Source organism: Chiloscyllium plagiosum, chromosome 9 (genome assembly GCF_004010195.1).
Source record: "Chiloscyllium plagiosum isolate BGI_BamShark_2017 chromosome 9, ASM401019v2, whole genome shotgun sequence".
NCBI lineage: Eukaryota > Metazoa > Chordata > Chondrichthyes > Orectolobiformes > Hemiscylliidae > Chiloscyllium > Chiloscyllium plagiosum.
In genome coordinates, this window is record NC_057718.1 from 56,747,872 (window position 1) to 56,773,643 (window position 25,772).

The 25,772-nt window shown below is 42.5% G+C and overlaps 1 protein-coding gene across 13 annotated transcripts in view; it reads right to left on the minus strand.

The window, feature by feature from the left end:
- Window positions 1-25,772, minus strand: part of LOC122552880 (girdin-like) — a 402,403-nt gene that overhangs the window by 102,146 nt on the left and 274,485 nt on the right. For all 13 annotated transcript variants that reach the window (XM_043696008.1, XM_043696001.1, XM_043696009.1 and 10 more), the window contains 2 exons: window positions 9,602-9,745; window positions 5,147-5,333 (listed from right to left, as the gene is read on the minus strand). In XM_043696008.1, the coding sequence (XP_043551943.1) occupies window positions 5,147-5,333; window positions 9,602-9,745 (331 nt within the window). The remainder of the gene's footprint in view (window positions 1-5,146; window positions 5,334-9,601; window positions 9,746-25,772) is intronic.

Sequence of the window (25,772 nt, forward strand, 5' to 3'; positions counted from 1 at the left end):
AACAGGGTGACCTCATCTTTCCTATTCCTAACCTCAGCCCAAACTACCTCTGATGGCGAGTCTTCATCCATCGTCCTTTCCACAGCTGTAATACTATCTTTGACAAGCAATGCCACACCTCCCCCTCTTTTGCCCCCACCTCTGACCCTACTAAAACATTTAAACCCTGGAACTTGCAACAGCCAATCCTGTCCCTGTTCTACCCATGTCTCCGTAATAGCCACAACATTGTTGTTTGTTTATTGTTGTTGTTTTTGTTGTTATAAATGTTATATTTTTATACTTTTGTAATTTTGTAAAGAAAAATCTTTTCAATGAAAATATTAAAAAAAAAAGAATTGAGGTCTGGGGCAAGCTTGAAAGGGGCTGAATGGCCATCCTGCTCCTACTTTCTATGCTTTTAGAAAGTTTGCAAGTTTCTGGGAATCAAACAAAATTTCATGTTCCCTACTACCATTGACCTTAGGCATGGTGGGGTGAATGAATAGGACATTAAGGTAAGCATCAGCTAAAAGCAGCCAGAAATGGCACAAAAGCTGGGCAGATCTATTGCGTTGTATCTGTACGGGACTCAAAACAATATCATATCGATCAACTGATTAACACTACACGTGTTAATGACAGGTAGGGTGATGAGGGGATGTTTTGACAGGTAATGAGAAACTAAGAACTTAATGCAAAAATGTTAAATGATTTGCGACTAAGCTGAGCAGACAGCCGAAAGTATAAAGAGAAGAGGTTAGGGATCAGGTAATTGTACACAGGGATGGAGGCAGAAATAGAACAGGTTGAGATGAGTGTAGGAGATAAGGTCATGAAGGACATAGGATTTGAGCTATAATGGATAGGACATGATAATGTGATCATAATTAACGATACGTACACTGTTTCGACACAAAAAGGGAAGATTATTGGAAACAATGATGACATCTGAAGCAAGTCACTAACCAATTTTTTTTAAACCTTTCATGGTGTAGGAAGCATGGTCTGATTTTCTGCCACATCAAATGTTTAACACCTATAGAAGGCTAATGTGGAATTAGTTACACTTCATAATATGTTAATCGTCATTGTTCTGGAAATCTCACTTATACAAGTGCCAATACCAACTAAGACATTAAATAGAATAGGGAACATTGGGGTACTTAAGGGCAAATATAAGAAATACACTTTACTACCATATGCAGTAGAGAAATGAGAAACAAAGTTATTTAAAGTCCTCCAGAATCAGTCCCTCATAGCCCAAGAATTTGAAGGCCACCCTCCTGCACCATTTTTCCAACTACACATTCATGTGTCCTATCCTCCTATTTTTGTGTTCACTTGCGCATGGTACTGGGAGCAATCTCGACAGAACTACTTTTGAGGTTCTCTTCGGTAATTTTCTATCTAGCTCCCCAAATTCTGATTGCAGGACTACATCATCCTTTCTACCTATAATCACTGACACTAATGTGGGCCTTGATCTCTGTCTGACCACCCTTTCTCAGAAGAATATTCTTTGCCATTCTGTGACATTACTGACCCGAGCACCAGGGAGGCAACATATCGTCACAGAAACTCATCTGTGGCAGCAGAAATAGCTGTTCCCCTAATTAATGAATTTATCACTATTGCTCTTCCACTCTTCTTCCTGCCTCCTGTACAGCTGACCCATCAGTACGGTCAAAGGCTTGGAGCTTGTTGCAATCCTGTACTCTGAGAAACCAGTGTTCTCACAAATATCAAGACTGGAAAACAGATACTTAAGCGGGACTCTGAACACAGAAATCTGTTCTTATGATGGTAAAATTGCATTTGTGTTGCAGCACTGTGGCTCAGTGGTTGGCACTACTGCCTCTCAGCGCCAGGGACCTGGGTTCAATTCCAGCTTTGGCCAACTGTCTGTGTGGAGTTTGCACACTCTCCCTGTGTTTTAAAGAGTTTAGGGGAGGCAATAACCTAATGGTAGTTTTGCTAGACTATTAATCCAGAAACTCACTTAATGATCTGGGGATCATGATTCAAATCCTGCCATGGCAAATGGTGAAATTTGAACTGAATAATAATCTGGAATTAAGAATCTACTGATGACCATGAAATCATTATCAAATGTGGAAAAGCCCATCTACTTCACTAATGTCCTTCAGTGAACACGCTAGCCTCACCTGGTCTGGCCTACATGTGACTCCAGATCCACAGCAATGTGGCTGACTCTCAACTGCCCTCTGAATTGACCCAGCAACTAGCTTATAGGCAACCAGAGATAGGCGATAAATGCTGGCTAACCAGTGACACCCATGTCCTTCGAGTGAATAGCAAGAAATATATGGAACACCTTTTCCATTAGGGAAAAAGGATGTTATGGTGACTGCCAATCTTTGTTGTATCCTCTTGGCAACACCCTGAAAAATCAAGAATCTACCTGCTTGGTCTGACAACTAAATTGTAAGTTCCTGCTGCATTTGAGGTCAACAATGGCCAAACCAATCAACATCCTTTTTTATCCTGTGTAAATTGCATTCGTCTTTTCAAGTCTGTTTCTTACATCCTAATCTTGATGTGTTGAAGACAAAAAGATTCAGCTTTTTATTTCCTTTAATCAACGTTTATATTCTGTACCACATTTATCATGGCTAATCAGTTTGTGGATTTCACTCCACTTTGCAACTGTCCTCCATAACCCACAATTCCACTGTCACTCAAAACTTGACTAACTCAATTTTGACTATATTCAATGACCCAGTCTCTACTGCTCTCCAGGGAAAAGAAATCCAAAAAAATTTTTCTGATAGAATAAAAATCCTTCTCACATCAGCCTCGAATTGGAAGCATCTTGTTTTTAAACATTTATAGATTCCTCCATCCACTGCATCAAGCTGCCTCAGAGTCTTATGATTTAGTAAGATCAGTTCACTTTTTTGTAAACTGTTAATACATATAGATCCAACTTGTTCAATTTCTCCACAGTATTCAACACTTTCAAAGTAGGAACACACCTTGTGAAACTTCTCCGAACTGCTTCCATTAAGGAGAAAGTATGTTCTGACCAATGCTCTAGACAGAACAAGTTTGTCGCACTTTTCTGTGATTCAGGTACAAGGACACACAGACCCCTTTGCACTGATGCATGAAGCAGCCTATTTAAAGAATATTTTTGCCTTTTTATCTTCCTGCCAAAGTGGATAGCTTCACATATTCCCATACTGTAGTCCACTTACTTAATTTGTCCATATCCTTTTGCAGAACTCTTTGCATCTGCTTGAGAACTTGCTCTCTCCTATCTAGCTTTTGCAGCCAAATACACTGATAATACAAATCAGTCAGATCATTAATGTTGATCGTAAATAGTCAAAAACTTAGTACTAATCCTAACAATACTTCATAGCTATAGTTTACTAATATGAAAACTATCCATTTATTCCAACTGTGTTCCTGTTAGTTAGCTAACCCTCTATCCATTCCCCAATTTCACAAATTCTTATCTTAATCTTTGTACAATTTAGATTCTTTAATTCTGTCATGCTACATAAGTAGGGTCAGCAGAAAAAAAATAGAAAGTAAACATTCTAAATTGCAGAGTTTTATTCCAGCATAGCATAAATTCCCTACTTTGTACTTGAGATCTCTATATTTATGAAGCTGAAGATTGCATTTGCTTTACTAACATCTGTTAGTAACACCTTCAATGCGAATGAATCCCTAGGCTGTCCTTGTACACTTTTAGAATAGTGCTATTTAATTGTTTTGGGACTGCATCCAGTCAAAGTCACTATGCTTTAGGAAGGGTCCTTAAGATGATGCAGAGGAGAATGGTTCCAAAGATTGTGAATTTTAGCTATAACGGTATCAAGAAACTGGGGTTGTTCTTGGTCTGTGGGAAGTTGAGAAGAAATTTGAGAGAGGTGTACCAGATTATGGCAGGTTGAAATAAGGTAATCAATGAAAAGCTGTTGCTCATTGGGGTGGCATGATGACATATTGATTAGCACAGCTGCTTCACGTTGATCCGAGATTTGTTTCCAGCCTTGGGTGATTATCTGTGTTTGCACACTCTCCCAGTGTCTGCATGTGATTCTGTTTTACAGAGAGCAGCATGGTCTTGTTGGGCCAAAGGGCCTACTTCTGGGTGTAATCTCTATGATTCTAAGATGTTCAAAAAAAACTTTACTTGCAAAGACATTTACTAGTTAACTATTAATATTTTCTCATTGGATCTGGAACCTATTAAGAAAATGGGTTTTTGACGCACTCCAAAGAGCTCATCCATTTGACCACAATTGTGTATCTATTTCAGTCTTCTTTAGTGAGTTAGATGATCACATTGTCAAAACTCCATTAGTAAAGCAAACTTCTCCAAATTGCTTATAACTCTCATCCTTAATTTCTTGGTCACATTCTTTATATTAATTTAATTATTTGCAACTGATGGAATTAAGGAATTGTCCAAGGAGAAAATGTTGGATCTCTAATTGGAATTTAGAATAAGACATATTAATTACACACCTGAAACAGACAGAACTTGAACTCAGGCCTCCTGGCTCAAAGATAGGTACACACTACTTATTGAAATATACAAGATCTTTAGTGAACTTAACAGATTGCCTACCAAAAGGATATTTCCCCTTTTGGGAGAAAGTAAGGGGACATAGATTAAAACCAAGAGCTATCCAATTTAAGATGAAAGTGAGAACAATCTTTTTCTCTCAGAAGTTTGGTAAGGCCAAGCTAGATTACTCCTTTGTAAATCAACAATCTAAGCGTAGACAGAAACATTGAGTTGAGGCCACAATTACATAGGCACGATCTTATCAAAATGGCACAGAAGACTTGAGAAGCTGAAGCTAAATCAAAGAACTGCAGATGCTGGAATTCAGAAACAAAAACAAATTGCTGGAAAAAATTAGCAGGTCTGGCAGCATCTGCGGAGAGAAAACAGAGTTAGCATTCCAGGTCCAGAGATCCTTCTGTGTTTTTTTTTAAGTGTTTGGCCTTTGGTAAACTTTAACAATTAAGCAAATGTTATTTTTTAGCAGGTTTTTAGTATGTTACACTTAAACACCAACTGTATGCAGGGGAGATGATTTTGCAAAATACAATGGCTGTTTATTTTATGTATCCATGATCCAGTCAATTGATTAAGAAAGGTTAAAGAATTCACACCCACCTCACATTGGTTGTTTAGTTTAGTGGAATTGATATCCAACTGTTGGTAACGTTCCTTCAGGTTTGCAAATTCAGCTTCCAATCGAGTATGCTCTAGTTTTGCAGCATTCAGCAAGCTTTTTAGATTCTTGTGGTCCACCTGCAATCCTTCATTTTCCTTTAACAAGTGGTTGTATATTTGGTTCAATCTTCAAAACAGAAATAAATACTTAATTTTCTTGTAGAGCTAATGTTTTCTTTCTAAACCATAAGGCACAGTGTACAACAAGGAAAGTCAATGATGAGGTGATGCTTTCAGTATTCTTCCTCTAACAACTTTAATTTTTATTGTAACCACCTCCTTTCTAACTCTTTACGTTGACATTCAGCTTAGCAAGTGATTTTTATTAGTAGTCTGAGTCAGAAAATTGTGGAGGAGGGGCCCAGTGCGCACGTCCCTACCACTGGACAGACAGACATGGATTCAAGTCCCATCTGCTTCAGAGATGTGCAGTAACATATCTGAACAGGTTGATTAGAAAAAATAGATTAAATTGAAAAAAGCAACAACAAAAAAAAGGCTGTGGATTCAGGTTTGTCTCCAGTTTTGAGGAAATAATCCAGACACTTCAGTGTAGCAATAAAAGGATGTTACATTGTCTGACATATTTTTCAAACAAGAATATTCAGGATTACAAATAGGCCTGACAGTGTAAAACTTATTTCCGCTAGTTAGGATATCCGGAATAAGATGAGCCCACTTTAAAAGATCAAGAACCAACTATTTAGAACTGAGATGAAAAGTTTCATTTAACTTCAGTTAGCTGTCTATTCCCATACCTTGAGAACTTTGCTAACAAAAATCTACAAATGTCAGCCAGAAATTTTAAATAGGTCGAGACCTAGGTCAAGGGATGAATGTCTGTGGGAGGGACCCTTTCCTATAATGGCTATTGCGCTGCAGCTGCCAGCCCCAATATGATGGCAAGCAGCTTTGACAGTTTTAAAATGAACTTTACTTAATCTCTCCCTCTCTAACTTAATGTTTGCTTCTTACCAGTGGGGCTGTTGATCACTGACTGCTCTATGTTGGCCACTTGTCTGCTATCCTTCATTGAATAGTGAGCCTGCTCCCTGTAATTAATTGTTCAAGTCTTTTAAAAATCAAAGTGGTTGCATCTGGAAGATGCCAAGTGGGCTTGGGATCCAGAACAGAACCAATGGATAGGTTCTGAAGCCAGAAGCGAAAATCTTGGCCCTTAGTCTTGAAAATTTAAATTTCCAGATGCTCGGTGAACTTGTTTTGGTGGCATTGAGGGATCTATTATAAAGGAGGTTCCAGATTTTAACTAACCTATCCTACCAACTCTCTTTATCACTTTAAATACCCGATTAGCTCATTCTCAAAAGTTCTAAAGTGACTGTGATCCACATCCATGCACCTGTACACCTAACTTAATCTTTTGAAGAATATCCTCAAGTGTCGTATATCTTAAACAGAATATAGTACTCTAGATGATGTCTGAACAAAATTGTACATCTAAAGTATCACCTCCACATTTTTGCATTCCAAAACCCTTGCGGGAACAAAGACCAACATCTCCCAGTCCTTTTGATTACATTTTGGATCGGTACAACAGCGTTTAATGATTTAGTGTACATGGACATTAAATCACTTTGCTCCTCTACTGCTCCCAGTCTTTCACCACTTGAACAAGATGGTGAGCAGCCTTCTATGTGTTACGCTAAGTATTAAACTAAAAATCCTATTCAAATTTCCTGCTTTTGTACATGTAGGAGCAACCATCGTTTAGATTTGGTTTGTCTCAAAGGATAATTGAGCCACTGAAATAGTTCATGTTTAATTAGCCAAGTAAATACTAGAATACAGACACAAATTATACATAGAACACTTAATAGTTTCTAATCAGACAAAATAGAGCAGTACTGAGCGTGACATTAAAATCTTTCCCGTATCACCTTAACCCTATGACTTCTAGTTTTAGACTCCCCTACCCAGGAGAAAAGACCTTGGCTATTCACCCTATCCATGTCCCTCATGATTTTATAAAGGTTTCCCTCCGGCCTATTCAGCCTCTCCATATAACTCAAACTCTCTAATCCTGACAACATCCTTTCAGAAACCTTTTCTGAACCTTTTCAAGTTTCACAACATCCTTCCTATAGCAGGAAGACCAGAATTGAATGCAGTATTCCAAAAGTGGCCTAACCAATATCCTGTGCAGCCACAACATGAACTCCAACGCCTACACTCAATGCACTGATCAATAAAGGCAAGTGTACCAAACACTTTTTTCACTACCCTATTTACCTGCAACTCCACTTTGAAGGAACTATGAACTTGCACTCCAAGATCTCTTTGTTCAGCAACACTCTCCAGGACCTTACGATTAAGAGTGTCATACCTGGCCTGATTTGCCTTACCAAAACATAGTACCTCATTTTTATCTAGATTTAACTCTCTGCCAAACCTCAGTCTATCTGATCAAAGTCCCATTGTATTCTGAGATAACCTTCTTTGCTGTCCACTACACCACCAATTTTGGTGTCATCTGCAAACTTACTATTCACACTGTCTAAATTAAAATCCAAATAATTTACATAAAAGACAAAAAACAGTGGACACAGCAGCAAACTGATTCTTGCTGCAAACCATTGGTCACAAGCCTACAATCTTTGTCCTATCTGAGACAAGTTTTTGATCTATTTGGATTTCCAGGAGGTCTTTAACAAAGTGCTACATAGGAGTTACTAAATAAGATAAGAATCCATGGTGTTACTGGCAATATACTGGCATGGATAGAAGATTGGTTGACTGGTAGAAGGCAGAGGATGGGGATAAAGATGTCTTTTTCAGGATGGCAGCTAATGAGTAGTAGAGTTTTGCAGGAACTATTGGAACCACAACTATTTTTGTTATACATTGATGATCTGGATGAAGGAACTGTTGCTAAGTTTGCAGTTGATACCAAGATAGGTGGAGGGACAGAAATGTTGAGGAACCAGGGAGGCTGCATAAGGACTTGACATACTAGGCGACTGGGAGAAGAAGTCGCAGATGGAATACAATGTGGCAAAGTTTGAGGTTATATATTTTAGTAGGAAGAAAAGCATCACTGACTATTTTCTAAAGATTCTGAAATTTGAAGCACAAAGGGGTTTGGGAGTCGTTGTTCATGATTCCCTAGAGGCTAACATGCAGGTTTAGTTGGCGATTAGGAAGGCAATTGCAAAGTTGGCATTCATTTCAAGAGGGGTAGAAAACAACAGCAGAGATGTACTGTTGAGGCTGTAAAAGGCTCTGGTCAGACTGCATTTAGAATATTGGGAACAGTTATGTGCCCCGGATCTAAGGAATGAAGTGCTAGCATTGCAGGGGGTCCTGAGGAAGTTTACTTGAATGATCCCTGGAATGCAGAGCTTATAATATGAGGAATGTTTGAGGATTTTGGGTGTGTACTTGATGGAGTTTAGAAGGATGAATCTGATTGAAACTTACAGGGTACCGAAAGGCCTGATAGAGTGGATGTGGAGAAAATGTTTCCACTAATAAAAGAGACTAGGACCAAAGAGCTCAATGGCCTACTTCTGCTCCTTTATCTTATGGACTAAAGAAGGGACCAAAATTATACACAGTACTCCAGGTCTGGTCTCACGAATGCCTTATGTAATTGTAGAAACACTTCCCTATTTTCATACTCTATTCTGTTTGCAATAAATGTCAATGTTCCATTTGTCTTTGTTATTACCTGCTGTACCTGCACAGTGGATTTTCTACAATTCATGCACAAGGACACCCAGATCCCTGTGCACACCAACTTTTTTCACCATTTAGATATTCCTCTGCCCAAAATGGATAATCTCACACTTATCCATGTTAAATTTCATCAAATAACTTTTGACCCATGCACCTTTGACATCCACATCCTTCTGTAAATTTCTCATTTCTTCATTTCAACTTATTTCCATATTTATTTCAGAATTAGGATTTAGAATCAAAAGCAAAAGTGGTCATTTGGCTAAAAGTTGTCCATGCTCGTGTTTATGCTTCTGACAAGTTTCTTTCCAGTATAATTTATTAATGCATATTCTTCTGTTTCGTTCTCTCCCATGTAATTTTTCTAGCTTCTCCCTTAATGGTGTCTGTTATCTGTCCCAACTAATCCTTAATCCACTGTTAGCAAGTTCCACATTCTCAGGAGTAAAAGAAAATTTATTCTGATTTGTATATGTTTGATACATAGTTTTGAACCTCACACGCACAGACATCTTCCCTACCTATTCTATTGACAATCATAATTTTAAACAACTCCTATTAGTTTACTCCACCACCATCCAATTTCTAGATAAAAGAGCTCTGACAAATTCCATTCTCTGATAATTCTAACTTCTTAGTTCTGGTAACATTCTTATCATTTTTCTTTTGTATCTTTTTCTAGTGCTAGAGGCCACCAACCTTTCATTTTCATTTTGAAGTTTCTGGAACTTGTACATCATAGTATCATGTTTCTCTACCTCCTGGTGCATTTTCTCTTGTTGCTTTTTCAAAATTGTCTCCAACTCCTCCAACTGGGCCTTTTGCTTCAACAGCTCATTATACCTGCAGACACAATTTAACTGGAATTAAATTTTCGTCATAATAATAATAATATAATATAGTCTATACCAAATTACAGAAAATGTACATCGTATTTTGAAAGACAAGAAGAAACTTTGTACAGCGTATTGTAAAGCATTTTAAAAAAAATACTTCCACATACAATAGCACATTAGTAGTAGTGGTAAAGATTTACATGTTTATCTCCCAAATAAAGATGATAGGAGATCTGTTGAAAAATTATCTTTGTTAATAGCTGCAAGACATGTAGTTGCATTCCCTAAGCCCAAGCTTCTTTCTATATCCTTCTACATGGAAATCTCTTGTTTGAAAGGGAAATAGATGGGAATGGAGACTGCAGGTGCAATCCATAGTGTAAGTACCAATATCTCTTGACTGCAGCTTTTCAAAATAGCTACAAGAGATGATTATCTTTTTATAACAATGTTTGCTCTCAAAACATTACATCAGGATTTTTCTATTAGCTACATCACTGGAATCAACAATCCTACAATTGACATTTTAGCTCTTCCTGAAACTACTGAGTTCTAATATGGAAAATTTCAAAGATGATTAACTTGTATTTGTAATATAATACTTCAATATTGAATTCTCCAACTAGTTTTGCAAGTGATTACAAAACTCAGTTATCAATCCAAAAAGAGCGTGTTCTTGTTATTAAAAGCAAGCAGAGAAACTGAGAAACACTTTAAGATGAATTTCACACAGAAAAATAAACTTGAGTTCTTGTTAACACATAACATCATTAATACCTCTCTGGAAGTAGCTCTTTCTTTCCCCTTCTTCCTTCCATGATGGTAGGAGCCTTCACTTGCATAGCAATAATTTGTTCATCGATGGTCAGTTTGGATTCTGCCAGGGTCACTCAGTTTGTGGCTTCATTACAGTATTAGTTCAAATATAGACAAAAGAGCTGAACTCCCGTGGGAAGTTAGAGTGACTACTCTTGACAACAAGGCAGGTTTTAACCAACTGTGGCATCAAGGAGCCTTAGCAGGGAAGGAATCAACGTGAATAAAGGAGAAAATGCTCCCCTGGTTGGAATCATACCTTGCACAAATGAAGATGATTTCAGGAGTTCGTCAGGATAGTATCCTCAGACCAACCATCTTCAGTTGCTCAATCCTTCAGAGTCCTTCCTTCACAGAGTCAGAGTGGGAATGTTCAATGATGGGTATGCAATGTTCATGACATGTTCATTCACAACTCCTCAGATATTGAAGCACTCATGTCCAAATGCAACAAGAGCTGGGCAGTAACCAGGTATGGGTTGACAAGCTGCAATTAACATTTGCACCACACGGTGTCAGGCATTGATCACATCCAACGAGAATCTAACCAATGCCCCTTGACATTCAATGGCATTATCATCCTCAAGTCCCCCATTATCAACATCCTGGAGTTACCACTGACTGGAAACTGAACCAGAATGCCATGTTAACACTATGGCTACAAAATCAGAGGCAATGTCTTGACTCCCCAAAGCCTGCCCACCATCTACAAAGCACAAGGGAGGAATGTGATAGAATACTCTCACTTGCCTGGATAAGTGCAGCTCTAACAACATTCAAGACACTTGACACCATTCAGGACCAAGCATCAGGCTTCTTGACTAGCACCACATCCACAAACATTCGTTCCTCTACCACTGACACACAGTAGCAGCAGTAAGTACCATCCTGAAGATGCATTTCAAAGTTTACAAGGCTACTTAGACAACCCCTTACAAACTCTCAACCACTATAATTTAAAAAGACAAGGGCAGCAAACACATGGGAACACCAACAACTGCAGATTTTCCCCTCTAAGCCAATCACTATCCTGATTTGGAAATATATTGCTGTTCCTTCAGTGTCACTGGGTAAAAATCCTGGAACACGCTCCCTGATAGCATCCGAGTATACATACGTGAAATAGGCTGCAGCAGTTCATGAAGGCAGCTCACCATCACCTTTCCAATGGCAACTAAGGATATGCAATAAAAGCTGGTCCAGCCATCAAACTCAATCCCATGAATAAATAAATAAAAGGATGAAAATTCCATTGACAAGCCCAATATTTGTAGCCCCTCCCTAACTGTCCTTTAATTGAATAGCTCATTAAGCCATTTCAGAGGGCAGTTAATAAGCAACCATATTGCTGGGGGACTGAAATCACATGTGGGCCATTCCAGGTAAAGGACAGATTTCCCTTCGAACCAGTTAGTTTTTAAGACAACTGAGGCTTGTTTAAAGGTTACCATTACTAAGACTTGGGGCAAAATTTTCCCAGTCCTATAATGGCATGGGTAAGGCAGAAAAGTTGTGAATATACAGCAAGAACGAATTAAATCAGATTCCCCATCAATAAAACATTTTCTGATGTTTCCCTTGCCTTTCCCTCCCTTTAAGTAGAGACTTCTGAATCACACTGATGAATGGCAACTATTTTATTTCCATGCGCTTCAATTCTATTAATGGCTAATTTCACCTCACTTTTATGCAGCTCTCCATCATCCCCCTCTCCTCTGAGAAAATGGATGGCATCAACTTCTAACATGAAAGTCAGAGCAGTTACCTGGCTTTACAGTTCACTGCTAGCTTCTCGTGCCTTCAGCTCCAATATCACATAATTTTCCTGCATGCTCCATGGATCTCTTCCCTGAAATAACTCCAAGGGGCTGGTACCGCATCACCAAGTCACACATGGAGAGTTCTTGACACTGATCCAGTTCCTTCAGAGACAGTTCTCAGAATGGACAGGACCGCTGACATTCCTGTTCTTTTCTTCCTGGGTGAGGCCCAGGCTGCAGCACTAGAGGCAGGCCCAGGACTCAGAGCTCTCACCTCTTGCCTCCTCCTCTTCTTCTTCCCCTCAGAACACTGGATGTGGGCAGCTGGTCCAGAGTCAGTCCCCTCCCTCTGACACAATCAAGAGGAGAGGTCCTTCACTCTACACTGATCCAGCTCCCTCAAGAGCCAGCTCTCAGAGTGAACGGGATCTCTGACACTTCTATTCTTTTTTTCTTATTACCCCCACACTACCGCATCACTGCGGTAGTGCTTATTTTTTCCCCAACACCCATGTTGTGTGTGTGCAGGTATGACACACAGTGAAAGACACAAGGTGCACAAATCTTTATTCAAATTTCCACCATCAGGAAGAAACGAAACACCCAAGTGGCCTGTGACAAGCAGTACCCTTCACATCAAAGGGCAATGCTGTGTGATCAAACAGAGAAGGGGAGGGCAAGGAATAAATCAAAATAGAGTTGGAGAGGGAAATTTTACACTCCACTCCCTGCGGCGCCCACCTCTCCCTGAACAACTCCAGGATGTTGGTGGATACCGCATGCTCCTTTTACAGAGACACCCGGGCTCTAATGTAACCGCAGAAGAGGGGCAGGCAGTCGGCCTTAACGACCCCCTCCACGGCCCGCTGCCCAGGAGCAGACCCACAAGGTCTTCAGACCTGCCCTCCCCCTCCGTACTGGGTGCCCAAAGATCAGGAGCGTGCGACTGAAGTGCAACCAAAAGCAGAGGAGGAGGTTTTTGAGAAAATCAAAAAGGGAGTGCAAACGCCCACACCCAATATATACATGGTCCACAGCACCACAGAACAAGCAGTTGGGTTGGGAGTCCATGACCCACCGCAATCTGCGATTGCAGGGGACCGCTGCGTGCAGCACCCTCCACCCCAGATCCCCAAGAGAAAGGGGGAGGACTCCGTGTAGAGAGCCCTCCACTGGGGATCCCCACAGCCCAGTGGCAAATGGGCACGCCAAGGCGTGTCCGGACGGTGGAGGTGGATGGTGTGCAGCAGCAGTCGATACAGAGCCCGCCTTCTTACTTCCTTAAAAGGGACAAATCTAAAATTCCGGAGGCGGCTCAGGTTGTGGGGCACAGGCTCCCGCGGGAAGTACGGGACCTTGGGGCCAATGTGAAATTCCATCTGGGGAGGGGTAAGCGCAGACAGGATTCCACCACACCACCAATGGGCGGCACGGTGACACAGTGGTTAGCAGTGCTGCCTCACAGCGCCAGAGACCCGGGTTCAATTCCCGCCTCAGGCGGCTGTCTGTGTGGAGTTTGCACATTCTCCCAGTGTCTGCGTGGGTTTCCTCCGGGTACTCTGGTTTCCTCCCACAGTCCAAAAATGTGCAGGTTAGGTGAATTGGCCTTGCTAAATTGCTCGTAGTCTTAGGTGAAGGGGTAAATGTAGGGGAATGGGTCTGGGTGGGTTGCGGGTCGGTGTGGACTTGTTGGGCATAAGGTCCTGTTTCCACACTGTTAGTAATCTAATCTAAACCTGAGCATCCTCCAACAGGTGTACTACGTCGGGTCCGAGAACCACCGTTTTAAGGTGTCGGATAGCGAGCAGGGCAGGGGTAGACATCCGGTACGTGGCCACCGCCATGTCCTGCGGCAGCGACCAGCCCAGGCCCCCACCACCCAGCTTGTCCCCGATCCTGGTCACCCTCGCCGCCACAGCCCTCCCCTCCGACAGCCACCCGAACCCGCGAGGACGGAGGTGCAGATTCCTGGGCAACGGCTCCCTGACAATGCCACTTCTGCCGGAGGGTAGGCGCAACGCGATTTGACCATGTTCCAGACAGTGATCAGGTCCTGGTAAAAGACAGGCAGCGTCTTGAGGGTGACCTCAAACCGTCACGGTCAACAAACAGGAGCTGCGTGTCGTAGTTGAGGTTACGCACCTGGCGGAAAAAATACGTCACCAGGGCGCACCACCTAGGAGGAGGCTCGACACAAAGGGATCACTGCAAGGTCTGAAGGTGGAACGTTGCGACCTGGGTGCGGACGCACACCAGCGACTGACCGCCCTCCTCAATAGGGAGACTCAGAACCTGCACAGTGACCCAGTGCATCTTTTTATCCAAGAAGTCGACCAACATTCTCTGGATGTCAGCGACAAAGCCAAGAGGAGGGACCAAAGTGACCAGCCGGTACCACAGCATGGCGGCCACCAGCTGGTTTATGAGCAGCACTTGACTCCTGTAAGATAGCACTCGGAACAGTCCTGTCCAGCAGCCTAGGCGAGCCAAGACTTTGGCTTCCAGCTCCTGCCAGTTCGCCGGCCAGGATTCCTCAGCCGGGCCGAGGTAGACCCCCAGGTAGAGGAGATGGGTGGTACTCCAGCTGAACCCCAGTAACTCCTCCGGCAGACAGTCCACCCGCCACGGACCGACCAGTAGTCCGGAACATTTGGCCCAGTTGACCCTGGCAAAAGACGCTGCAGAGTACACGGCCTGGCACTTGTGCATCCTCCCCAGGTCAGCCGGGTCGGTGAAAGTAAGGAGCACATCATCGGCGTAGGCAGAGAGGACCATCCCCGTGCCCGTGCCACACAGAACCAGCCCCAATAACCTCCTCCGTAAGAGGCGCAGAAAAGGCTCCACGCACAGGGAATACAGCTGGCCGGACGGTGGACAGCTTTGACGTACCCCTCTCCCAAAGCGAAGGGGCGCTGTCAGGGACCCGTTAACTTTAATCAGACACTCTGCGGCAGCGTACAAAAGTCGGATCCGGGTGATGAACTGCGTCCCGAACCCAGATGCCCGAGCAGGTACTCATGATCGACCCTGTCGAATGTCTTCTCCTGGTTGAGAGACAGGAAGGCACTCGGCAGACCAGCCCGTTGACAGAAATGGATCAGGTCCCGGACCAGGTGGCTGTTGTCGTGTATCCTCTGACCCGGGACTGTATAGGACTGGTCCAGGTGAATCATGTGGGCCAGCATGGAAGCCAGGCGAGAAGACAACACCCTGGCGAAGATTTTGTAATCCGTGCTGAGGAGGGAGACCGGACGCCAGTTCTTTAAGGAACGAAGGTCCCCCTTCTTTGGCAGCAGGACGATGACCGCCCTGCGCCAAGAAAGGGGCAGCAGTCCGACATTTAGACACTCCCCCAGGACCTGTGCGTAGTCGATCTCTAGGACGTCCCAGAACGCCCTGAAGAACTCCTCAGTCAGCCCGGGGACTTGCCCCTCGAGAGCCAGTCAAGGGCACTGGTCAGCTCTGACATTCCTTTTCTTTTTTTTTCTGTTTAAACAACAAATTTATTTTCAGAAGTTTAGACAGCAGGTTCTACATAATGATATCATATGATTTGTTGCAACCGTGTATGGTAAACTGCTTCATTTATTAAACATGCCATATAGAATCTGAATAAATAATGCTACAAAGCCCAAGCTATGTACAAATATCTTGGGCAAAGTTATGTTTACAAACTTATATACAGTAAAATAAACAAACCAGCCAATGTAATTGTCCAAATTATGCAACAAAACAAAATGTCACAAGTGATCGAGTTGATGCATAGAAACAAAAATCAATGCTGTAAATAGTTCAAAAGTTTGTTTATACAACTTCAGTATCTTTTTTTAAAAAACAAATCAATTTACACTTAATGCTTAAATATATCTTCATAAAATTTGACTTTAGAAAACAAGCAAAAATTGTACAGTTTGAGATAAAAATTACAGGAATTGGTGTTTTAAAATATCACCAAATCCAGACAACATTCCTGCTCTTATCTGTCAGCCAGGACTCCCTGATTGGACCAGACTAACAGCTCTAATCAGGGAACTCATATCCTATGAGGCCCACCTGGCTGACCTCGTTACAATCACTACATCCCTCCCCCCCAAGTCAGAGAACATAGGCTGTTTTTTTTTTGTAGCTCTTTCTGGTACATTTTATCACTGAGTCAGCTGCCTCCAACTCTGCTCCAGGCTATGTGTAACACAGGTAGCTTGCCTCTTGCGCCTGGAGTGTCTCAGAAGAAATTCTTGCTCCTCTTCAGGTAGCAGAGATGTTGAGGCAGTGACATCTGCCGTGTCCATTTTAAATTCAGAGGTATCTTCAAAGCTGGTCAGAAACGGAGAACCCATGGATTCGCGAACAGTCGGAAAGACTGTCGAGGAGTTGGTCACGTTTTGCTCCTGCTCGGTTTGTGAGTTTGCAGCATTCATTTGGTCCACGTGCCTGTTCAGGATCATCTCACTAACTGAATGTTATACGTCACTGGACCTGACCTCACATCAACCATGTAGGGACATTCCCATGGCTCCAACAAGAAACTTTGTCTCCTGAAGTAAACAGTCTCTCTTGCTTACTGAAGTCACTTCTGACATTGTATTCCTGATGCTGTTTCACCCTTCCCCCTCCAGGTCCAAGATGATCAGATTTAACCTGGTGCAGAGTCTTCTTCCCATTAGCAACTCTGCTGGAGAAATCCCTTTACATGTGTGAGAGGTTGCCCTGTAAACAAATAGGAACCAGGACAATTTGGTGTCTCGTGAAGCTGCATGTGGTTTCTTTAAGCCTGCCTTCAAAGTTTGGACTGTTGGATGATATGGAGCTGTCCCTGTATGACGGATACCATTGGACTCTACGAAAAACTCAAATTTCCTGCTGATAAATGACAGTCCGTTATCTGTGACCAATACTTCTGAGAGTCTGTGTATTGCGAAAAATGCATACAGTTTTACAATCATCATCCCCATGTTTGACAACTGACCTCTCTGCATATCCAAACAATTTGAGTGGGCATCCACAATGACTAAGAACATTGAGCCCATGAAAGGACCTGCATAGTTGATGTGCAACTGAGTCCAGGGTTTACCTGGTCATTCCCATGAATGTAGGGGAGCTGCTGATGCTAGTTTTTGTCCTAGTTGGTTCTGTACTCTAGGCAGCGACTCACCAACACAGTTATGTCTGTATTCAATCTTGATCATAAGACATAACTCCTCAACATCTTCATTTTGGAAACCCTAGTAGGGTTCAGCCAGTATCTGGTTATGACTTTTACTTGAGACAATCACTTTTGCTCCCCATAACAATATGCTGTCCTCTATTAGTCTCGTAGATTCAAAAAGGTTTCAATTCTGGTTGTGATGGCCCTTTGGATTCTCCGTTCATCGTCAGTTGTTTCAGTTTTACAGAGGCCAAATCTTTCTGCGTCTAAAGTCTGATATTGTCAGTTGTAATTGGAAGCGTGTCCTGAAAATTTAAAACCATTACTATCTCTTCCAGAGGCGGTACCACAGTGGTGTATCAGTCAGCGGAAGACAGCTCAATGTACCTGCATGTGTTATTTGGCCTCCGGATGGTGTTCCAACTTGTAATTAAATGCAGTATTAGAGCCCACTGCTGAATTCAGCCTGAAGCTATGGGCAGCACTGTTTTGTCCTATAAGTACACCGAGCAGAGTTCTGTGGTCCGTTATTACTACAAATTTGTGTCCGTAAAGGTATCAGTGGAACTTCCTGACTCCAAATATGATTGCCAAACCTTCTTTTCTGTCTGGGCTTATTTATGCTCTGCATCAGCCAAAGTCCTGGATGCATACGCTACTGGATGTTCCTCTCCATTATCAAATAGTGTGTCACTGGAAAAGCACAGCAGGTCAGGCAGCATCCAAGTAGAAGGAATTCCTGATGAAGGGCTTATGCCTGAAATGTCAACTCTCCTGCTCCTCAGATGCTGCCTGACCTGCTGTGCTTTTCCAGCGCCACACTTTTCGACTCTGATCTCCAGCCCTCGCTTCCTCTTAGTTCCTCTCCATTGGGCTACCTATGAGCTAATATATCCCTCAGCCGTACAGCGAGGCAATGCTGGTCAATACCAGAATTCATGAGAGATTATAATGTGCCGACACCTTAGAGGATGATAGCTGTTTTTTCATTTCCCTAAAAGCTATGGCTTGGCTATATGACTATTTCCAAGGCTGACCCTTTTTAAAGAATTGGCACAAAGTGCCAGGGTGGAGGCCAGGTTGTGTATAAACTGTCCATATTAATTCTCCGGCCCAAGGAAAGACCTAGGTTCCATTATAGACTCCGGAGTTAGGGCACCTTTAATTGCTTTTACTATCTTCAACGCATGTAAATCGGTCTTGTCGACTCTATAGCCTAAGCAGGTCACTTGGGAGTGCCTGGGCACACATTTTCCCCCTTCTAAGGTGCATACCTGCCTTGGAGAAGCATTTCAGGACTATGTCCAAGCTCTAAGTGCTCCTTATTGGTCTTCCTTGCTATTAGTACATCTAGATAAATGGCAACCTGAAGCATGTCTTATAAAATGTTCTCCATCATCTGCTGAAAAATTGCACAAGCTGACAATCCCCAAAATGGCCCTTAAAGATATTAATTGTAGCATATTTCTGAAAATCCTCATTTAACTGGAACTGCATGTATAGATGGTTCATGTCCAGCTTCGTGAAAGGCAGCCATCCTAAAAACTTTGCATATAAATCCTCTATATGAGAGAACTGGGTATTTATCCAGCTGTGGAAAGCAGTTTACCATTTGTTTAAAATCCCCACAAAGGCCAACCAACCTGTTGGGCTTCACAATCAGCAAACTGGACAGGGTTTGATGATTCCTTCAGTTTCTAGCCTTCTGATTTCTGCCTCTATTTTTGCCCATAAGGCAAATGGCACCAGGTGGGCATCACAGAATTGGGGAATTACTTTCTGGTCATCATGCAAGGTGGCGCTGCCTCCTTTGATAGTCTCTAGACCTTTCTGAAAAATTTTTGGATATTTAATTTGGGTTTCACTGAGGCAGCTATTTTCTAATCGAAGAATGTTGAGCCAATCTAGGTGAATTTTTCTCAATCAAATTTGCCCCATTAAGCTGGGGTCAAGCCTTTCACTCCAATCAGTGGTATTGAAAGAAATGTTTTTCAACAAGAGACCAGAACCGAAGTCATACCCTTAATCTGTAAAGGTTTTCTAGTTTAGGGTCTCAGTCTAGCAGAGGTCTTGTTTAAACTTAACAGTTGGAGTCCATAGCGAATTTTGTCAAAGACTGGTTCTGCGATCACTGAAATGGCCACAGTAGTACTGACCGCCGTTAGAACCTGGTGACCATTTCACCAGATGTTTATTTTGATTGCTTAGCAACATCCAAACAAGTAGGAGAAAGTGAGGGCTGCAGATGCTGGAGATCAGAGCTGAAAATGTGTTGCTGGAAAAGCGCAGGTCAGGCAGCATCCAAGGAACAGGAGAATCGACATTTCGGGCATAAGCCTTTTCCAGCAACACATTTTCAGCCAACATCCAAATAAGAACCAATTTTACAGTTCCAAACCATATGTAGGTGAATTTTCCAGGTTATGCACTCGCCTGGATACCCTCTGGTATCCAGGAGAGTGCATACGTTCACTTACCTAACTGAGATCTAGTTCGACTCTTTTGCTGTCTCGAGTCTGCATACTGGCAGCAAATACAATGGCTTGCCAGACCAGATCTTGAAGAAACTTATAACCGTTTGGCCGAGGTTTGGCTTTGTTTTTGGATTTTGTTGTGGGCTGACCGAGAGTCTCTCTGTTCAGGCTATGTCCTGAGTGAGGCTATGCAATTGCCTTCACTCAAGTGGTATTCCCAAGCTCAGTTGGACTGGTGAGGGTATTCACTTCTATTGGAATACCCTGCAACTTATATTTTTCATTTGCTGTATTTTCCAATAATAACGCCAGTTATAGTACCTGTTTGAAGTCCAGTTGAACTTCAGCTAATAGGCATTTTTGCATGGTTATCTCAATAATCTCAAATACCAAACAGACTCTCAGCATATCAGGATTAAACTGAGGTCACAAGCCTCTTTCAAAATAAGAGTAGCATCTGATACTGCATTGAGGAGAGAGTTTCACACGTTACCACCAGTTTGTCTGTTTTCAATGGGAGGGCAGTGAATTGCTCTAGTGGGTAAAGAAATGTGGTAAGCCATGAGCTGAAGGGTAAATTTGGGGAGATTTACAATCAAGTGAAAAGGTTGGATAGGAACTTGGAGATCCTGAAAGCTGATGGGATTTATGAGGACAACAACGTTAAATTGAAGATGGAGACTGGGAAGGTAAACTTGACAATTAGGTTAAGCCTATAACTCTCTCTCAATAGTACAAATCAGGCAGCATGCCAGCTTTGACCAAATGCACAATAAAGAAGGAAAAATGGCTTTAAACATGTAAATTGTGGGTGAATTAAACTTTTTTGTCCCCTTCTATGAGGGTAGGGTGAACATGTTTGCAATGTGAAGCCCTGCTAGGGCAATTCAGGCATCCACAGATTCAATGGCACTACATACCTTGCATCAAAGTGCAATTCATGTACAATTGACAAGCATCAAACATTACAAATCTTGGTTTCAAGTAATTAGATTAGATTAGATTACTTACAGTGTGGAAACAGGTCTTTCAGCCCAAGCAGTCCACATCGACTCTCCGAAGAGTAACCCTCCCAGACCCATTTCCCTCTAATGCACCTAACCTGCACATCTTTGGACTGTGGGAGGAAATTGGAGCTCCCAGAGGAAACCCACACAGACACAGGGAGTATGTGCAAACTCCACACAGGCAGTCACCCGAGGCTGGAATCGAACCTGGGACCCTGTTGTTGTGAGGCAGCAGTGCTAACCACTGAGCCACCGTGCCACCCCTAATCATGATCATTCCATGGTTTATAATAAATAAATTCTTATAACCTCTGTAAAGTTGATTTAATCACATGAAAACTTAAGCGTCACCTGTGTTTGCTAACTCAAACACATTCCATAATTATCACTGCTGTAGAATGCCTCGGAGCTACTACCTTTAAATTCAGAACTGTAGGCTTGTAAAAACATTATCTGTTATAATGAATTTCTTGGGTGATCCCCACTCTTACCCAACATAATGAGATGTAATCCAGCTACACTTAGAATCTGTCAATATTGCTCAAGTCATTTTTCCAAACAAAATACACCTGAATTTGGCAAAATAACTCTTGAAATTCATGCAGAGGCATGGCATTTCCCTCTTTGTGGTTGGTCTCCATGTCATAGAGTATCAGGACCCAAGATAAAGCTTAGGAATTAAGTCACAGAAAAATGATTCTGATTCTGATATTCCCAAATTAGTATCAGGGTGCATATATCAAAATGGGTGCAGCAAGGGCAAGTGCTGTCTTCACCACTGCAGCCCCACACAGACTGCACAGGAGGTGGTAGCATGTTACTTATAAGGGCAGTGGACTCCTCCAATCTTCAATCCAGTTTATTCAGTATTTCTGATGTACCTGCCTCATGTTCCTGTGCCTGTCTGTGCATTTGCATCAAGTTATTAATGGACAACATCTTGGGATCATCATGCCTGAACATGGCAGTCCTCTGCATGCAAATGACATGTGGAGTTCCTTCTTATTCAGTTTTACAGTTGTGTCAATTATGTAGTCACCAGATTGTTCCTCAGAGTCTAATCAAAATAGGTATCCACTGATGTGAAAGTCTCTAAGATGGTGGAGGATGTAAGTGAAAGCCTTGCCAGTGCATGCTTTGAGGGTTCAGTGACTTCTTCCTCAGGTGGAGGAGGAGCTGACGGGCTCAAGTGGTGCCCTCTTTGGAACAGAGGGCCTATGCATGCCACATAAGAGGGGTTGTTAGTTGTGCAATAGGGGTAGAAGCTTTTGCAACTTAAGAATCAGTTAACACTTGTAAGGGGAAAGCTGTGCAGCACAGCTTTGTGAAGCTTACTAATTTAGCTAAACCGTGTTAATTTTCCCAGCTAAATCCAGGATTTTCTCCTCATAGGGAGTGAGAGGGCAGATATCATCTACCCACCCAGCCACCCACCTTCAGCCTGTTCTTGCACTTCTGGCCTGATTGTGTGACTGTTTCTCTTGTAATGAGACAAAAGGAGGAGTTGAGTGAGAGCTGTAGACCATTAGCCTTAGTAATATTACTGTAAAGTGGGCAAAATTACAATGAGTGTAAGGCAGTTGACAAAAGATGGTGGCACTTACTCACATAGAGTGCACAAGATCACTGACCTCCTCCTTCACTGTTGGATGCTTGGTTTGTTTGAAAAATGCCTCAGGCTGTTATCGGAGCACAAGTTGGCTAGGTTTGGTGGTGGCTATTCCTGATGAAGGGCTTTTGCCCAATACGTCGATTTTCCTGCTCCTCGGATGCTGCCTGACCTGCTGTGCTTTTCCAGCACCACTCTAATCTAAACCCTGGGTTTGGTGGTGTAACCACCATTAGTCGGCTGCAAGACAAAACATTGTGCTCTGCTCCACCATCCATTCACCAATACCTCAAAGCCCATGTCCTAAAAGCTTTGACAAAGGGTCAGTTAGACTCAAAATATCACCTCTTTTCTCTCCTTACAGATGCTGCCTGACCTGCTGAGATTTCCCAGCATTTTCTCTTTTGGTTTCAGATTCCAGCATCCGCAGTAATTTGCTTTTGTCCTAAAAGCATGCTACTAAGCATACCTTCTGGGTCACGTTCTTAGTGATAACAGCCAGACATGACAGTGTAATGGGCAGTTTCGAAAGTATCATAGAGCTATGGTTGAATATGGTGCCAGCAATGTAAATGTCACAAAGTCCCGACAACAGCTAGCTCTGCCAAACCTGCTGAATAACTGCATGAGTTGACTGAACTGGACAAATGCATAACTAATAAGCAGATGACTGCGTGAAAAGTTGAAGGCATGGCAGACTATGCTCTATGAATCTTTCTTTTCCCTGGAGCATCGGAGGCTGAGGGGTGACCTTATAGAGGTTTACAAAATTATGAGGGGTCTGGATAGGATAAATAGCCAAAGTCTTTTCCCTGGAATCGGGGAGTCCAGAACTAGAGGGCATAGGTTTAGGGTGAGAGGGGAAAGATATAAAGGACAACCTTTTCACGCAGAGAGTGGTACGTGTATGGAATGACCTGCCCGAGGATGTGGTGAAGGCTGGTACAATTGCAACATTTAAGAGGCATTCAGATGGGTATATGAATAGGAAGAGTTTGGCGGGATATTGGCCGGGTGCTGGCAGGTGGGACTAGATTGAGTTGCGATATCTGATCAGGTTGGACCGAAGGGTCTGTTTTCATACTGTCCATCTCTATGACTCTATACCAATTTGCTAGAAAAAAAAGGGAAGATTCAGCCACAATTTCCAATCCAGCTTCTGAACTATTTAAACAAAAGCAGAAATAGCTGGAGAAACTCAGTAGGTATGGCATTTGTAGACAGAGAGAAACAGTGTCCTTTCTTTAGAACGCTGAATTACTTGTCAAGTGAAATTACCAACAGGCTACCATCTCCCTGCAACAAGCACATGATAATGGACATGTTTTAAAAATAACGCTAACTGATGAAATATAAATTCAACCACATTTTAAAAAAATGCTTAATTAGATTCGATTACTTACAGTGTGAAAACAGGCCCTTTGGCCCAACAAGTCCACACCTACCCTCCGAAGTGCAACCCACTCAGACCCATTCCCCTACATTTACCCCTTCACCTAACACTACGGGCAATTTAGCATGGCCAATTCACCTAACCTGCACATCTTTGGATTGGGGGAGGAAACCGCAGCACCCGGAGGAAACCCACACAGACACGGGGAGAACGTGCAAACTCCACACAGACAGTCGCCTGAGGCTGGAATCGAACGAGTGACCCTGGTCCTGTGAGGCAGCAGTGCTAACCACTGAGCCACCATATAATCCTTCAACAAGGACTATTTAGATAAATAAGCAATTTAATGATAGAGATTACAAGAATGTCGAGATTTGCCACATACTTAAATCATGTTATACTACATAGTTAGATACTAATAATACTAATTATAGAATCCCTACAGTGTGGAAGCTGGCCATTTGGCTTTTCAAGTCCACACCAACCCTTCGAAAAGCATCCCACCCAGACCCACCCTTATATCCCAGCATTTATCACAGTGTGAAAAAAAGTCACCAAAACTCTACGTTCTCAACCATTATAACTGTGCCACTTTATGTTGAGTTAAAATTTAGGAGAATCTTGGACAAAGCTGCTATTTCCAATTCAACCATAGAATCACAGAATCCCTAGTGTGGAGGCAGGCCATTCGGTCCACATCCAACTCTACGAAAAGCTTCCCATCCAGATCCAGACCCCTTACCCTATCCATATAACCCTGTATTTCCCAGGGCTAACCCATCTAGTCAGCACATTTCTGGACACTAAGGGCAATTTTGCATTGCCAATGCACCTAACCTGCACAACTTTGGACTATGGGAGGAAAACTGAACACCTGGAGAATACCCCGCAGACACAAGGAGAATGTGCAAACTCGACAGACAGTCGTTAAGAATGCAATTGAACCAGGGTCCCTGGCACTGTGAGGCAGCAGTGCTAACCATTCAGCCATTGTGCCACCCCATATACGAAGAACAGGGTCCTCAGACTCAAGGAAGCAGCCAAAAGCAGAGAAAAGAGGTTTGCAGGTGGAATGGAATTGGAAAAAAAAATGGTTGGGATCAAGAATGATAAAAGAATTAATCAGTTTTTCCAAAAGGAATGGGAATTAAGTCACTTCAATATTTCCTTGCTCTATTCACTTTTTGCTCGTTTCTTCCCTTATTTACCAGAAACGTTCCTCTTGCCCTTCCTTGCTAACCCACACTCCTCCTTTCTCCAAATTATCATATCTTTACTTCATCCCCTCATCTCCTTCAGAACAAACTCCTTCTTGTCTCCTCCGGCTTTTGTCCTCTCATCTGTCAATCCATCCCCAGGATTAAGAAATGTTGGATAGACTAGCTTTGTTTTCACTGGAATGCAGGAGGGTGAGGGGCAACCTGATAGAAGTTTATAAGATTGTTAATGGCATGGATAGAGTGGAAAGTATGAGGCTTTTTTCCCCAGGGTGGAAGGATCAATTATTAGGAGACAAGTTCAAGGTACAGGGTGGAAAGTTTAGAATAGATGTTTTGAGGCAAGTTTTTCACACAAAGGGTGCTAAATACCTGGAACGTGCTGCCAGAGGAGGTGGTGGATGTAGACTCAATAGCAGCAGTTAAGAGTCAACTGGACAAATACATGAATAGAAAGAGAATAGAGGTACATGGATCCTTTAAGTGAAGACAGCTTTAGTACGAAAGGGCAAAATGTGTCAGCACAGGCTTGGAGCACCAAAGGGCCTGTTCCTGTACTGTATTGTTCTTTGCACTTTTGTATTGTATTGGCTGAAAATACAGCGTAAAAGA